Raw genomic sequence first — 16673 nt, forward strand, 5'->3', positions numbered from 1 at the left:
ACCAGTCCAGGTCACAGCTGAATGTAGCTCTGGGAGCTAAAGGAGCCCCAGTCTACTCGTTGTGGTATATATTAGGGTAAGGAGATGGTGACTGGGTATGACTGTAGCTGTTACTAAATTACCTCTGGCAGGCAAATTACTCCTAGCTCCTCTCCAGGCCTGTTTTCTCATCAACAAAGGCACAAAGTTAGACCTAATTATCCCTAAGATGACCTGTGGTCACCTACCCCAGACTGCACCAGGACTAAGTCAGCTCTAAAGCCTCCCTAGAGTTTTAGATTCCTTGCTCCTCTGGCCTGAGTTTTCTCGTCTATAACAGCCATTCCTTCTGCGGGGGTGTTGAGAACAGAGAGTCAAAGAGAACAGGTGCAGTAGAAAAACTCTTTATTGAAAAGGGAAGGGTGGCCCCTTGCTGGTACCTCCTGGGCCCTGGCCAAAGGGGGGGTTACCACCCGCTCAGCTCCTCACGCTGGCATCTGAAGGCAAAAGACTGTCCACACCTCACCTTTAATAGCCTTAAAGGGGAAGTGCCATGGTGTAGTGATAAACCAGAGAAACAATTCTCACAACTAGCACTTCCAGACCCTTGCCTTTAACTTCTTAAAGGCACGTGAACAAGTGCAGCAGGTAAGAACGTTTTAGGAAAAGTCTCCAAGAAGGGTCTCCGAGTATTTACCTTTAAGAATCTCTTAAAGGTGAAGCATATTAGTGCAGAGTACAAAGGTGGAAAACCCTATAAAGGAGTCTACAAAGCACTTTTCCAGTTCTCGGCTTTAGGATCTCTTTGCAGGAGAGGTGTTCAAGCGCGAAGTAATAAAAAACAAAATATCTTACAAAACGATTTTCCTTTCTGCCCGCCGGAACTGCCCGCCCGCCCGCCCACCGCGGTGCGCCCCCCCTGGGTCTGAGTCCTGCCTCCCAGGTGCCCGGGCTGGGGGTGGGGGAGGAGGAGGGGGATGTACCCAAAGGCCCCCCGCCACCTCCCGGTGGTCAAACCGGGGTTTTCTGGGAGCTTTTGGTTTCCTAGCCCGTCTTCACAAAGGAAGCCGGACAGGGGTAGGACGGGGCGGGGCTAGGCGAGGGGTCAAACGGAGTAAGTGGTCACCATGGCGACCGCGGTGACCATGGCGACGGCGGCTCAGAGCACGGAAAGGTCGTGACACGACCTGGAGCGCTGCTTGAAGAACTTGGCATTGCGGGGCACCAGGTTGGCGAGGAAGCGCTTGGCCTTCTTGGTGAGGCTCTCCCGGCGCGCAGATGGCGCGGCGCCCTCGGGGCTGCCCCACTCCTGCCGCTGGAGCCCTCCGCGGCTCCGGCCGCGCCGCAGCCGGATCTGGCGGACTGCGCCCTCGAAGAGCTCGCGCGTATTGTGGTGCAGCGCGGCGGATGTCTCGATGTGCTTGCAGCTCAGGGTTCCTGCCAGGTGGCGGCCCTCTGCGGGAAGGGACAGGTTCAGGGGCCTGCCCGCCTGACTGCACTGGGCCTGGGGCAGAGTGGGGTGTGGGAATGGGTTGGGCAACTTGAGAGGGCAGACAGGAATGCTGTGGGGAGAGGAGAGGGAGAAAGGGACTTTGGAGAAAAGGTGAAGGGGAGTGAAGGGAAGGGATTCTCAGGCTCCTAGGATGGGAATTGGTAGACTGCCCTCACACCGGGGCGAAATGCAGTGAAGTGTGTGCACCTGAGGGTAAAAAGGCCTCATGGAAAAGAGTAGACCTGGGAAGGAGAAGACCTGTTGAGATTGCAAGTATAATGAGGTTCTGGATACCCACCCTCCAGTGAGACCTCCCTGGAACGGGCCAGGTCACTTTTGTTTCCAACCAGGATGACAGGAATGTCGTGGTGGGGCCTCCCAGCCCGGAGTCGAAGTAGGGTCTCTGGAACTTTGGAGAAGCTTCGTCGGTCAGTGACCGAGAAGACGATGAGAAAGGCATCTCCAGTCTGGAGGCAGTGGTCCCTCAGCCACCCTCCTGCATCCCCCTGCAGATGGGCAGAGAGAGTCATGGACTATGGGCCAGAGGCATGGGAGAATCTGCCCAGCGCCTACAGCTCAAAGATGAGCAATCAGGATACGAGGGAGAAGCCACCCGCTTGAAACAGCAGAGCTACTTAATGGCAGAATCTCCATACCCAGGGCATGTTTGTGGAGGAGGGACAAGAGCCCCACTCTGGAGAATTGGAGACATAGTATCCTAGACTAGGGTAGCCCTTCCTACTTTCTCATACACACTGTATGCTATTCAAGTATATGTAACCTGGTCTCTCATAGTAACCATTTATGTCCAAACCTTCACAAATTCTCACTTTTTTATTCTTTCCCTGATATTCCAGAGCCCTGAGCCCTTGTCCTGTCCAGCCAGACTCTTCCAGGCTGAAAAAAAAAAGTATGGGCAGGGTCAATTTCAGGAGGTTTAGCCTGGCTTGTAGCTGTAGGGTTTGCCAAACCCAGATCCTAACTTTCCTCTGGGTCCGAAGGTCCTAGAAAGACAGTCGTTTTCAGTTGCACCCTGGCATGGGCCTTTGCCCTCTGAGATGATAGCACATGTTGAAACCAGCCCCTGCAGTCTCGCAGCCTTGAGCCAGGCTCTGCCCTTCCCCAGCTCTCCCCAGGTTCCTCACCCACATCTCGCAGCCACATCTCAGTTCTCACCTGTTCCCAGATGTCATAAACAACTAAAGTTACTTCCTCCTTATCCACCGTGATTCGTCTCTCATAGCTGTCCTCTGTTGGGAAATAAGGACAGGGAACAGAGCCCATTAGGAGGCTCCCAACACTGGTGAGACCCAGTAACCAGGGACGCCTCAGATCCCAGAACCAGGGACCCTCCTTCATGGAAGTTGTCACAAGAAAGCACTGTAGAAACTTTTCTTAGGTTTAGGCCTCCAGGGGCTGCTCATGCCTGGAGCTCTTCCATCCCTGACTAGGGCTCCAGAGGCACCCTCCACCCATGCAGGGCTCCCCCAAATACCTGGGTTCTCTGGCTCAGGAGCACTGTCTCCCTCGAGACCACCAAAAGTGCCTGCTAGGGTGCTCTTGCCCACGCCGCTTTCCCCCACCAGCATGACCTTGAAGATGCCATCCTTTTGGGTAAGGGCTGCCTCTCCTGAGCCCAAGGAGTCAGAGGAGCCAGAGGACAAGGCTTGAGGTGGCCAGTCAAGTTCATCTACAGCCTGGGCCCGCCGAAGCTGGTGCTTGTAGGGGACAGGCATACTGCCTCTTCGTCTGGGGACTCCCGGAGCAGAGGGTGGCTCGCTCCGGTCTAACTCTGCCAGCAGCTTATCTTGCTTCTTCAGCAGTGTGGCATTTGCTTCTGGGGGGCAAAGAGAAAGAAGCTATGAGCAGGGTGTGCCTAGCCATCTGCAGAAAGTTCAGTCCTGGCTGCTCCAGCTTCAGAGGCCCAGTTGATGACCATGACCCAGGAGGAGCTTAGAATCTTTGACCTGACCTCTAACATTGAAACCTCCCCTAGGAGGCTGAACTGGTAGGGCACTGAGAAGCTGACTTGATGGCGTGCCCAAAGTGGTTCCAGCCACAACGTATTCAAAATACGCAGGGGAGGCACCTGCATGCAGCCTTGCACACCCACTCACACTTCACACTGACACATAGGCACACCCCCAGACTAGGCCTCTAGCCCCAGGTCTGCTCCTCCTTCAGCCAAGAGGCTCTGCACTGGCAACCCCCTCACTTGCTGGCTCAGGGATGAGAAGCCGAAACTACTGCTCATGTTCTGGGGGGGTGGGTAGTGGTAGTCAAAAACTTTGTGGGGAGCCTGTTCCCAGGGAAGGGCCTTTGTTCTCTGAGTTGTGTGTTTTGGGTGTGTGCATGAGCAGGCTGCCTCTTCCCGCGGCCCTGTGGGTGAGCATCCCCCAGCGTGTGGCCACTGTGTGAGAGCCCTGCATCCCTGGCTGTCCCAGTGAGTTGGAGAGACTATTACCTTTGTGGTGGGGTAGGGGGAGTGTGGCAGCGAGGGAGAGAGTGGGAGTGGGAGAGAATGACAATGCACAGGGTCAGGGTAACTGGGAGGAGGATGGACAGACATAACAAAGGGGGATGGAGAGAGGCTGGAAACAGCCCAGGATCAATACTTGGCCAGCAGCCAGAGCCTCCGGGGAGCCAGAAGAAACCCTCATAACAGGTCTCTCGGGGAAGCCCCTTACCCGTGATCCCCAGGCTTGTGGGCTGCCCCTTCCCTTTCTCCCTTCCCTCCTGCCCATCCCAGCCTCTTGGGAATGAGACTGATCTAGGGAGGCCAAGCACCAATTTCCCCAGCGAAGCCCTGGGGGTGAGGGGGAGGGGCGTTTAAGCAGCTTTCCCCCCTCCCCCGAGTCCAGCCCCACTCCTAGTGTGAGTGGGAGGCTTCCCCACTTTCCGACTTACTCTTCCCCTCTTGCTGTTTGGGTTCAAGCTCTTTTAACCCCTAGTTCTGACTTCCCCACCAAAGCTTCAGCTCCCACCTCCACAGTTCCATCCGAAACCTGCCCAGCTCAGCCTCACCTGGTGTGGGCGTCCCTGGCGGGGAGGCCTGGTGGCTGCCGGAGGGGCAGAGTGCTGTGGTTTCTGTGTCCGTGTCCATGTCGGCGTCCAGGTCCGAATGCATCCGCGTGCGTGTGCAGCCTGGCGGAGCCTCGCAGCACCCGCTACCTCACTCGGCAGCACTGTCAGCTTTTCCCTTTAAATGCCACCCCCCCTACGTGTCCTCCCCCCACCGCCAGACACCTGGGGAAATTGTCCCTCCCCCTGATGAGATCACACATGCTAATGAGTGATGTCAGCGGGATTCCCTCCTTTCTGCTCCCCTCTACCCCACCCTTTTGTGTCGCTTCCCTCTGGGAGCACACACACCGCAGTCTGGTTAAGACAGAATAAAGTCGGAGGGCAGAAGGAGAGAGGGGTTCGAAGACGTGCGGTGAGGGGTCGGCGGGTAACGGGGCTGCGCGCTGCAGGAGGCAGGGACACGAGGACCAGACGTCTTGCTCCAGGAGCCAGGACTATGAGTCATTTGTCTCTGTGTCCCCATCACCGTAGCCCAGTGTCCAGTCCCAAATGGGTACCCTTTGGCTAAATCGAGGCTTGAGGCAAAAACCAAAAGAAATGCAGAGAGATAGGGACAGTCACTGTGCCACCAAGTTTCCCCAACATTCTCTCCTTCCCCACACCACTCCTTATCTGCCAAGTCCCACAAAAGTACCTGATGCCCAGCCTGGCCCCTAGGCAGATGGGGGCTTTGTCTGGGCAGCTCCCTTTTGTCACTCAGTTCAGGTGGTGCAAACCATTGTGTTTCCTCCCCCTTCCTGCCAGGCTCACCAACCTGGTGTTAATCAGAGCAGGGAAAAAGGGAGACTAACCCTCTGGAGGTTCCCGACCCAAAGGGCAGGGAGGAGAGTGCCAGCTTCTCCAGTTCTTCTCTGGGTCAGTCCAGCTCTCTGCAAAGACGGGAGGGCCTGTCTTTTACTGTTCCTTTCCTGCCCGGTTTCTTTTCCCTTCATGCGTCCACTCCTCTTCCTTCCCAACACCTGCAAGCGCCTGAATGTTCTGATTTCTTGGCAGCCCCTGACCCTATTTTTGCCAGGTGCTGAGCTAAGCAGCTTCCTGCATTATCACCTTTCATCCTCATGACTGTAAGGCTCAGAGTGGTAGGCGGGTGGCCAGTCCCCAAATCAATCATGCCACTAGGAAAAAAGCAGGGACACCAGATTGCTGTGGCTCAGTGGACTGAGCGCCAGCCTGTGAACTAAAAGGTCACTGGTTCATTCCCGTTGGGGCACACGCTCGGGTTGTGGGCCGGGTCCCCAGCTAGGGGGGTGTGCAAGAGGCAACCACTCAATGTTTCCCTTTCTTTCTCCCTTCTTCTCTCTCTAAAAAATAAATGGATAATTTTTTTTTTAAGTAAGGGCTTCAGAACTCCACCCCTCCACCCAGATCTTTCACCTCTACCCTATGCTGCCTTCCCTGTCAAATACTCCAACTGCCTCCAGTTACTGGGAACACTCCGGATGGCACTCTTCTGTGAACTTCTCCAATAGAAGGGGGAAATCGTAATCTCTGAACTAACATGCAATGACAGTCCATTTACCTGGAGGTCAACTACAGGACAACATTGCAGGGTCTAGGGGGAACAGAAAAGACTCCTGAGCAGGTACACTACTCATGCACTTTACTCATTAGATAGACTCTCCAGTCCTCAACCACAGACTACTTAATCCTTTATTCACAATTTTAATGTGTCCCTGTGTGTTCATGACTCATAGATCAGAAGCACATTAAGAGCAACAAGTCAGCCCCAGCTGGTGTCACTTAGTGGATTGAGCGCAGGCCTGTGAACCAAAGGGTCACCAGTTCAATTCCCAGTCAGGGCACACGCCTGGGTTGCAGGTCATGTCCCGGGCGGGGGGGGGGGGGGGGGGGGGGGCCGGNCCCGGGCGGGGGGCTGGGGGCGGGGGAGCAGCACATGAGAGGCAACCATACATTGATGCTTCTCGCCCTCTCTTTCTCCCTCCCTTCCCCTCTCTCTAAAAATAAATAAAATAAAGTCTTAAAAGAAGAAAAAGCCTTGTAGTTAGGGAAGCAACAGCATAAAAAACTTTTAAAGCAATCATAAGCATATTAAAAATGCTCTAGTCCTGACCAGTGTGGCTTGGTGGGTTGAGTGTCATCCTGCAAAGTGAAAGGTCGCTGGTCTGATTCCCGGTCAGGGCACATGCCTGGGCTGTGGGCTCGGTCCCAGTTGGTGAGAGGCAAGTGATCGCTGTTTCTCTCTCATATGGGTATTTCCCCTCCCTTTCTCCCTCCCTGCCCTTCTGTCTAAAAATAAATAAGTAATCTTTCAAAATTGCTCTCATGTCATTTGGCATAAAGGCAAATAGCCCCCTCACACTACTATAACTTCTGAAAACGTTGTTGAAAAGGAGCCACTAGTTTCTATGAAGATCCTCAGCTTCCCAGAAAAATTTGTTGTATTGCAGATGTACTAAAGATAAATATGTTTTAGAATGGCTTTCTTCCAAAATGAGTTTTTAGGAAAGTTTTAAATTATAAAGGGGTGAGCTTGATGTAGCTGGAAAACTCAATTAGGTGGTTGGATTCATTTCTATGCTATCAAATTAGAGTGAGTCAGCAACTGCAGAACCCAGCAGGGGTTCCTGACCATGACTTCTGCCTGCCCTCAAACCAGCTTTAGGCCACAAGAACAGGTTGGGTTTCACCTTGAATCTTTGGTGCTCACACAGCCTTTGTTGTGTGGCTGGGGGACTCTCTTCCTTCCCAGCGGGAACTGGAGCTGGGTTCAGGGCCAGATTCTGCTCCTTAGGGACTGAATTCTGTTATTTCAGATTCCTAGCCTACCCCCTCCTCAAGCTGAGAACACCTCCCATCTCCTCTTACACCCTGATGCTGGGGTCATGCTATCTATCCTGATAAGTGTTTGAAGTTGCCTTTTCCCCCTTGGGCCGCAGTTAAAACAAACTCTGGTGACTGTTCTCCAGTGCTCCACCCTCTCCTGGTCAGGAACCTGCTTCGGTTTTCCCTTACTACCTATACAGGGCCATCTCCCTCTCCCTGCCAACCTGGGGTTTCAGTGTGGCTGATACACATAGTGTTACTGCGTGCATCTCCTACAGGACGCCCAGCACCTAGAGAAGCTCCCTTTGGGCTTGTGGATCTCCCTATACACACAGGCCTTCCTAGTGAACTCTACCCTCAAGTCCTCCCTCCAGCACTCTGCGCCTTCCACCAAGAGGAGCATTCTTACCTTAAATCTTTGCTTTCAAGTTAAAGAAAAAGGTCTGGGGTAGGACAGAGAATGAAGATACCAGGTTGAAGGTTTCTGAGATGGCTGGCCGGGAAGACAGGTGCATGGAGAGGGCAGAGCAGGTGATGGACGGATGGGAGGGGAAATCACCATTCCTCATTGTACTGGGCCTGACACTGGTGGGACCCAGAGGTTGTTTGCACTTGGGAAGGGAGGTCCAAAGAGAGAACAGTAAGCAAGAATGAGGATCTGTGGAGCACCCCCACCCCAGTCTCTGGAGAGGGTCTGGAGTGAAAAGAACTTGGGTCTTTCCCGAGCCAAGATGCCAGGGTCCAAGGGTGGCACCACACCCCATCTCTGCTGTTCCTCAGGCTCTCCCAGTGAGGGAGACATTATGCAGTCAGTGTGCATGTAAAGATGCTGACAGGGTGATCAACAGACGGGTGGAGAGAGGCTAGACTGGACAGGAAGTTCGAGACTGGAAGGAGGAGACTGGAAGTTCCCCTGGGGAGCTGGTTCTGTCAGGGATGTCTCGGCTTTGCTCCTGGGGCATCAGACTCCTTCTATACCCTTTATCCAGATTTGAATGTCAAACCCTATGACAGCTCCATCACCTTTCTTTTCAGAGGCTGGGTTCCAACATTTTTCACAGATTATTTCCTCCTCCATCATCCTCAGCTCTTTGGCCCTGGCCACTGCTTGTGTTCCTGCCTCTTTTCTGAGGAGGTTCAGGGTCCAGCCTACAGCCCTCACCCTCAAGTCTGCTTAGTTTGCTTACCTTGTGGACACTCACCCTGGCTAGAACTCACAACTCTCTTCCAACTACTAACAGCATTGTTTAGGATCTAGTTTGGGCCCTCTTCCAGGAAGACCTCTTATATTTGGCCAAATTGATGTCAGCATCCTCACACCCCAAACGTTTCTGACTTTCCTCTCGATTAACCTTTGCCTGCTTTGCGGCAGCCTAGCTGTTAAGAGTCCACCTGTCTCCCCTAGGACAGACTGGGTGCGGTGGGGGCAAAGGGTGGAGGGCAGGCGTCACAGTTCCCACGACCTACTGGGGAGTCTGCTCCCGTGATTCCTACTCTGGGAGTGCTCCACCAATGGGAGCCTTCCAGCTACAGGGCCCAGACTGGCAGCGAAGAGGCTCGGCACTCACCCTGGGATCAACCACAGTGGAGCTGTATCCTGGGTGGTGAGTAGAGGTGGGAAGGGTCGGTTCTTAGGGCCCATTGAACTTTCCTACTTCCTTACCCACTGAGTAGTATAACATTTGACTGTGTAGTCAGAAGATCGATAGGAAGAGGCAGAAGCAGAGGCCCACACAAGAAGGAACCGAGAGAGGTGAGCATAGCTGAGACAGGTAGAGAGGCAGGGTGTAGGCTCACAGGTCATTTAACAAAAATCTTAAATTTCAGATTCCTTTATTTTCAGCCTTGATTTCTGGGCAATGACCTAGCTCTGGGACAGAAGCATTTGTTGTTCTTTTTTCAAACCAGGCCCTATAGGAAGGGTCACAGTGCCAACTTCAGGCCCTGCCTAAATCCTCCCCTTGTGGGCTGGAGGTCTCCAGCCAGTTGGCATTCTGGTGCTTAAGGCCACTTTTGGGTGGGGGATTGGAAAGGATGGAGTGTTCGGGCCTATGACCTCTTTAGAACTTTACTTTTTGAAAAGAGCCACCCCAATGGTGGTGTTTGAAGACAGGGTGGTGGCGGAGAGACTGTGATCTCCGGCCAGGTGCAGAGGGAGCTGTGTGTTGAGACCTCTCTCTGCCTGAGGGACACCTGACTTAACAGCAGACATATGGGGCCAGAGGGAGGATCACCAAGTCCCCTTAGACTAGGGTCTGGGAGGGAAGTAGTGGAAGAGAAGCTGCGCTGCTTTCTAAAGGGTTGCTGTTGCTGTGACTAGAGCCTTCAGGGTAGCGGGGCCACCTCAGGCAAGCAGTGGCTCATCCTCTGCTTCAACCACCCAGAGCCCTGGCTCGGCCAGTGGCACCAGCAGCACGTCATCCTCATCCTCTGGGGACAGGACTATCGTGTGGGGTTCGGGTGAGGTTCGGGTTGGTCCTGGGGGCTGGGTTGTCCCTGGGGGCCGAAGGTTGGGCAGGAGGCGGCCTCGCAGGGCCTGCACCACTCCAGACAGCAGTGACGGTTCTACAGGCACTGAGGGCAGTGGCCCTGGGACCTCTGGGACAGTAGGGACAGCCAGAGGTATGCTGGCAGATGGGAAGGGAGCCTTAGCAGGCAGGGGGGGTGCCTGTTCCCCATCATGCCCACCTACTGCCCCAACCTCACGGGCCAGACCTGTGCTTCCATCTAGGGCTTCAAGGGGAGCATCAGAAGGTGTGACCTGAGGTCTGGTCTCTGGGGTACGGGCTGGGGTATTGGTTCGAGGAAGAAGGCCCCAGCGGCGGAGACGGCGCACCAGGCGGCGCACACAGCGGCTCCGATGGCGGCGGCGGGTACCTGAGGCACCCCCTGGAGTCATATCTTGGCGCAAGATCTGTAGCAGAGAACGTAGGTTGCCCAGCACTGAGTTCTGCAAGGACAGAAGGCAGACAGCAGAGTCAGAGAGGTGAGGAGGGTCAGTGGCAGGGCCACAGTGGGGTGGGGAGCAGGATGAGCTAGGGTTGCAGGTAGGGACTTACATCATTAGGGTTCTCTGTAGGGAAGTCCTCCACAGGTGGGATGGCACCCTGGGCAATGAGCTGCCCATAAGAGGGGGGCGCCTGCTGCTGCACAATCTCAGCCTCCATTCGGGAGAGGGGGGCAAAGATGCTGGAAGGAATGAGGGCTGCTCAGTCAGAGGTGATTCTGAATAAGGCAGCCTGTCCCAGACTGAACAGGCCTCTTCCCTCCACACCCAGGACAGGACAACTGAAGCTATGCTATGGTTTTCCCAAGTCACTGAGGTCCCCTCCTTCTTTGAGATCGCCTTCAGAACCTAGAGCTATCCTTCCCTTGGAGAAGTATCCCTCTCCCCAAGCTGGATAACCCCATGAACCAACCCATAAGTTTGTCATGGGAACCTATGCCAAACATGGGCACCCTCATGCTCTCTGGTGGCAGCACAGGCCCTGTCTCACCCTTAATCCCCACTCCTCTACAGCCAGCTGACCTGTACTCCTGGGTGCGAATGGCATAGAGCTTGCAGGTGCAGCCCAGAGCAATGACCAGTAGCAAGCCGCACACAAGGCTGCCAATGACCGCAGCTGTAATGACCTTGCGGGGCAGGGCATAGGAGCAGTCCCACTCGTCACTGCCGTCGGCGCAGTCTGGCTGCCCGTCGCACACCCACGTCTCATAGACGCACTTCTCATCCCGGCATCGGAAGTTGCCAGGCTGGCAGTGCCGGCACCGTCTCTCATCTGCTCCATCAGCACAGAAGGTCTGGTAGTTACAGCGGTCAGCAGGCAGGTAGCAGGCTGTGGCACCAGGGGTGCCAGCAGGCCCACAGGGATAGTGTCCAGGTGGGCAGTTTGGGCAGTTCTCCTCATCTGTGCCATCGGCACAGTCCCATGAGCCATCACAGCGCTGTGCCTCACTGTAGCAGCGCTCACCTAGGCTCTCACTGGCCCCCAGGCCAGAGCCTAGACCACAGGGTTGGTCCCAAGGCAAGCAGTAGCCCTGTACGTGGTACGTGGCGTTGAAGCCCCGACCATTGCTCCAAGGAACTGTGTGGTAGGCCACAATGGCCTGGCCAGACAGTGTCTCCACAGTGACAGCCTTGCCATTGTTGAAGTGGGTGAGCCTGCGCAGCCGCCGGGAGATCTCAGGGGGCCCAGGGCCGTCATACACATACACCGAATCATCATAGCCCAGATCCAGGGCTGTGAAGCGCACTGCCAGGCGCCGGCCATCGTGGGGGTCCAGCAGCCAGAGGCAGTACTGGGGATGGGAGACTGAGGCCAGGTGTGAGTAGCCAGGGGAGGAGAAGACCCCATAGAAGTCTTCCAAGGTGTGATTGCAGGGTAGGGTGGGAGGAGAGGCTGGGTTCATGTCAGGGAAGGGATCTGAACTGCAACCTGCCTCATCTGAGCCATCTCCACAGGTATCGACCCCATCGCAGTGCTGGGCCGAGGGCACACAGCGGTGGTTCAGGCACTGGAACTCTTCTGGCAGACACATCAGCCAATCTGCAGAGGCACCGGGGAGAAGGGCTGTGAAGGGCTGGAGCTGGTGGGATCCTCCCCTCCTCCCTGGGGCTTCCATTGCCTGCGTTAATGGCCCCATGGACATCCCTGTCTAGCTCACCTTGGCTGTAGGAGAGTAGAAAGCCCTGGCCCATAGGTGCTCTGGCCCCGGCATAGCTGTAGGTGATGGTGACGTTGCCCCCAGGTAGCTGCAGAGGGCTGGCAGGTGCCTCACACAGGGAGATCTGTGGCTGGAGAGGGGAGCGTAGGGTTAAGCGCTCTGAGCCACAGGCCAGGTGCAGTTTTTGGAACCTATAGGCGTGAAGGAGAACAAGATGTAAGATATTCTTGACTGCTACTCGTTTCTTCCTCCCTCAGGCCTTTTCTACCCCCAAATGCACAAATATGTACTTATTCACAATCCAAATAGCCAAGTGAAAATTGAGTTAGCCAAATTCCTTAGTAGTCAATGGCAATAGTCCTAACAGAGGCCAGTGGCACCATGAGACTATGAGATACATCCTGAAAAACTGACTTGTTTTGGGACTGCAATAAAAACAGGTGTATTGCTTTCCAGTTGTTACAGCGCAGTCACTCAGCATTAGCAGTAACTGACAACTACCATACAGTTGGATTAACCAGAACTTGCCATCCCCTCCAAATGCCTGGTGGTGAGACCTGGGAACACCGCACTTTGACCCCCTGCCCCGACAGCCTCTCCCCAGCCTCTCTCTTCACCTACCCCTTTCTGTGTAAATTGATGAGAAGTGAACTGCATGAAGCAAATAGCTAGGTAATTAACATGGGCCCCAATCCCATGGCCCAAGGTTGGAGGAGCCTGGGGAGACCTGGACTAGTTAAGAGATCTGGGGAGGCCGAAGGTTCTAAACTGATTAGGGAATACCTCTGAACCCAGGCAAGGATGTACAAGGATTGAAGCACTCCTCAGAGCAGCCACATAAGAGCCCAAGGACTGTTTCTAGAGAGACTGTTGACCTTCAGAAATGACCAGGACCCAAACTAGATGTTCATCCCTGCCCACCTCCAATTCACTGTGTCTGGTCAAAAATAAGCCAGGCTTTTAGGACAGATAAGGCTGACTCATATTCTACTCTTCCCCCTGTTGACGGGGATAAAATTTCCACAAAGAAGTGACCCCCGAAGGCTTTCCTGTGATGAAGCGGGAAGGGGCAAGGGAGTGGAACAGAGACTTGCCCTGCTTCTCACCTGACTGTTACAGTCTGATCCTTGCTGCCAAGGATGAGCCAGGTGCAGTTGGCAGGGGAGCTGCGGCTGTCTCGGCCCAGGGGCCTCTGTAAGATGCCCTGTATTTCCAAAAGCACTGCTGGGGGGTCCACACAGGCTGGTGAGACAGGCAGGGAAACTGGTTGAGGGTCTGTTACCAACCCACCTCTCCCCACAGGCTTGAGGCCTGGGTTCTTCAAGAAGGAGCAGACAGCCCTGGCTGGGTAGCTCAGTTGGTTATAGCATTGTCTCCATAAGTCAAGGTTGCAGGGTTTGACCCTGGCCAGGGCACATACGAGAATCAAACAATGAATACATAAATAAGTGGAACAATAAACTGATGTTTCTCTCTCCCTCTCTCCTTTCTTGTTTCTCTAAAATTAATTTCTTAAAAGATTTTATTTATTTATCTTTAGAGAGGAGGGGAAGGAGAGAGAGAAATATCAATGTATGGTTGCCTCTCATGAGTCCTCTGCTGGGAACTGGCCTGCAACCCAGACATGTGCCCTGACTGGGAATCAAACCGCGATCATGTGGTTCGCAGGCCTGCGCTCAATCCACTGAGCTACGCCAGCCAGGGCTAAAATTAATTTTTTTTAAAAAAAGGAGCAAAGTTCCCTTGACCACCATACTCTATATAGTCAGTCTTCAGTAGGTCCCCTTCCTCCCCATATGAACCATGGCTTCACCTTAAAAGTAACAAGAGCATAAACAATCTGAGCTCTGCTTTGTGCCAGCCACTGGGGCCACTCGGCCAGGTGGAGCAGGAAATACTGTCTCTACTCTCAGGGAGACTACATTCTGGCTAGGGAAATCAAGCATGGAGATTGGGAAAAAACCCAAAAAGTGCGTAACTGCCAGGTGAGGGCTCATACTGGGTCTCCGTTTCCCCATCTGTAAAATAAAGGGTGGATAATCTCCACTCAAAAACTCCGGTAGGTACCAGAAGAACTCAGAGATGAGACTCCTCTTGGGCCTTCCCTCATTCTACCAAGCCCCAAGCCCAGAGACATCATATGCTCACCAGGATTCGGGAAAATTATCCGGTCTGGATGTGCCAGCGCGCCTCCTAGAGGAAGAGAGAGAAAGGGCAGGAGAGGGAGACATTGAGAAGTTTTCTTCAACTGCACAACTCAAGGGGGAAAAAGGACTACCTGGGACTTCCCGGTAGTTTATGGGAAGGGGTAGTGAAGCAGGGGGACTACCGCGTTCAACCTCAAAGGAAGGTCCGGCAGCATAGCCTGAGGGGTGGCCCGGAGATCGAGGGAAGCCGGAGGGAGGATGAAGGCTGAGGGAGCGACTAAAGACTTCTCCGGGGCTGGGGCAGGCAGCGCCAGGGGCGGCGGCAGGGCTGGGGGAACGGGCTGGCAGGGCAGGCTGAGGGGCAGCAGAGGGGGAACCGAGCTAGAGCGTCTGGGGCCTTGACAGCTCTGGGGGCGGGGTGCCGAGCGAGGAGTTTCGTTTCGGTTTCTTACCCAGGAGGAGGAAGAGTAGGATGGCCGGCGGCATCCTGAGCGGTCCGGAGCAGCAGGAAGAGTTCCGAAGCGTCTGTCGTCTACCCAGTGCGGAGACGGCGCCGCTCCGAGCGTTCAGGCTCCCCAGTGCCGCCTCCCCGAGGGGACTCCATGGCCCAGGCTCCTTGACCCTCGCTCGGGATGCCAGGGCTGGGGGCGGGGAGGCGGCGACGGAGAGCAGGGGCGGTGACTCTCGCCAACTTCGGAGTTGTCTTCCGGGCTGCCGCCGCGTCCCCACTGAAAGCCGCCCCTCGAAGCCGGTTCCCGAAGCCCCGGGAATCGGCTCTTGGCCGGGTTCCGGGGCGCGCCCTCGCCTAGAGCCCGCCCGCAGGCCGCGAGCGCCCGGGTTCAGGCCTGGCCGCCACCTGCCGGGGCTTGAGGCCACTTCCTCTTCGAGCCAAACTTTGCGGCCTCTCACCTGCACGGCGGGCCGGGGGGCAGCTTAACTTATCCAGTGCGTCTACTCAGAGGAACGCGGCAGGAGAGCGGGGAGGGGGACAGGAAGCACTGTCCAGCGCCCCGGCCCTCGTCCGGGCGGCACCCTAGGGCTCGGAGCAGCCGGGGCAGAAGAAGGGGGCGGGGACCGGCCTGGTCCCACCCCCGCTCCGCCGCGCGCGGCCTGCCCGTCCGCTTTAACCCCTTTCCGGCCCTGACCGGACTGGTCCGACTGGCTTCTCGAGGAGCACTGGGTCTCCAGTTTTATCTCGGCTGTGTTTATTCCTTTCGGTGTAACTCCTTTGTTACAGGACGCGTTTGTCAAAGACAACTGCTTATTCCGTAACTGTCATGTCTTTCCTTTGGACTCAAGCTCTCAGGACTTTTCTTGTGCCGGTGTCTGAGCTCCAGTAGCACTTTTTGTAGTTAGCCTCTATTATAGAAATTACCACACGGTGTAATAACTATTTGTTTACTCGTCACTTCAGGCCCCGCCCTGCCTCTTTTCTGAAAACGGAAACTTCCTGTTTACCTTTGTACCCACAGGGCTTCTCTCCTGGTCCGACACAGAAAAAACTCAATAAATGGTAAATAAATGAATAAATGTGACTTCCCCACTTGCTGGCTTTGTGACCTTGAGAAAATTATTTAACCTTCCTGTGCTTCTCAGTTATGAAATGGGGGTAATAATCGTGCATCTCCCTGGTAAGTTGTCAGTCCTTTAGGGAGGTAATGCAAGTTGAGCGTATAGAAGGTGCTCCATACCTGGTAGTAATGATAATTATTAGTCACAGGAGATATTTCTAATTTATGGGAGCTTGGGGTTACCGATTTCCTGTGGCATTGATAGGTAAGATTAATAAACAATACCGAGAACAAATATTTTTTGAGCTTTTTTTCACATTTCAGGCACAAATCTAAGCACTTTTCAAGTGTTTGCTCTTTTATTCCTCTCAGCAATCTTGAGAGCTAAGATACTATTGTTACTCCCATTTTACAGATAAGGAAACTCCGGGTACAGAAAGGTTAAGTATTTTTCCCAAGATCATGAATCTAGTAAATGCTGAAACAAAGTTTTGAACCTAGGCGATCTTGCTTTGGATAGAACGGTACACTTGGATCCTTACTACTCCCGCTGCTTTACAAATGGTGCAGAACAGTTTTACGTTAACGACATTGGCTTTGATATGTTCAAAACTGGGACATCCGCATGGCCTGAAGCCACAGAGTCAGCCAGGAAAAGGCCTTTCTGCCACTTGGACCCATGCCTCACCTCTCTTTGCTCTCTACTGCAGCCCTTGCGATTAACGATGGGTGAGATAGAACCCTCCATGTAGGAGGAGGATGTTGAGCAAAGGAAAGAGGGACAAAGAGGTTGTCGGAATTAAAAATATTTAAATTCTGAAAGCAATCATGGAGCTTTTAATAGCGTGTTTGGCTGTGTTCTCCATGCTGGGTCCTTAGCTGATGCCTGGAACTCTTAGGACTTCACCTTAGCTTCAGGGAGCTTTCAGTCTAGTTGGCAAATGAGGTCAGATACATACATTAAAAAGCCAGAGAGCCATGGGGAGTACCCATGGCAACCAGAATGTGGGT

The 16673-nt window shown here is 54.2% G+C and overlaps 2 protein-coding genes across 2 annotated transcripts; both read right to left on the bottom strand.

The window, feature by feature from the left end:
* Window positions 1-374: 374 nt before the first annotated feature.
* REM2 (RRAD and GEM like GTPase 2) lies at window positions 375-4695 on the bottom strand. The gene is made up of 5 exons (XM_037037712.1): window positions 4496-4695; window positions 2967-3308; window positions 2648-2721; window positions 1770-1977; window positions 375-1434 (listed from the first exon to the last, which is right to left on the bottom strand). The coding sequence occupies exons 1-5, from the start codon at window positions 4596-4598 to the stop codon at window positions 1139-1141; spliced, it is 1023 nt and encodes a 340-aa protein (XP_036893607.1). The 5' UTR covers window positions 4599-4695; the 3' UTR covers window positions 375-1138.
* A 4462-nt stretch (window positions 4696-9157) lies between these two features.
* On the bottom strand, window positions 9158-15219 carry LRP10 (LDL receptor related protein 10). Its single transcript, XM_037037690.1, has 7 exons — window positions 14604-15219; window positions 14153-14197; window positions 13111-13246; window positions 12005-12195; window positions 10869-11886; window positions 10399-10528; window positions 9158-10289 (listed from the first exon to the last, which is right to left on the bottom strand). Exons 1-7 carry the CDS (start codon window positions 14635-14637, stop codon window positions 9684-9686), a joined length of 2160 nt encoding a protein of 719 aa, XP_036893585.1. The 5' UTR covers window positions 14638-15219; the 3' UTR covers window positions 9158-9683.
* Window positions 15220-16673: the final 1454 nt, after the last annotated feature.

The sequence above is a fragment of the Sturnira hondurensis genome, unplaced genomic scaffold (assembly GCF_014824575.4).
Source record: "Sturnira hondurensis isolate 20B ecotype Veracruz unplaced genomic scaffold, ASM1482457v3 Scaffold0023357, whole genome shotgun sequence".
Classification (NCBI taxonomy): domain Eukaryota; kingdom Metazoa; phylum Chordata; class Mammalia; order Chiroptera; family Phyllostomidae; genus Sturnira; species Sturnira hondurensis.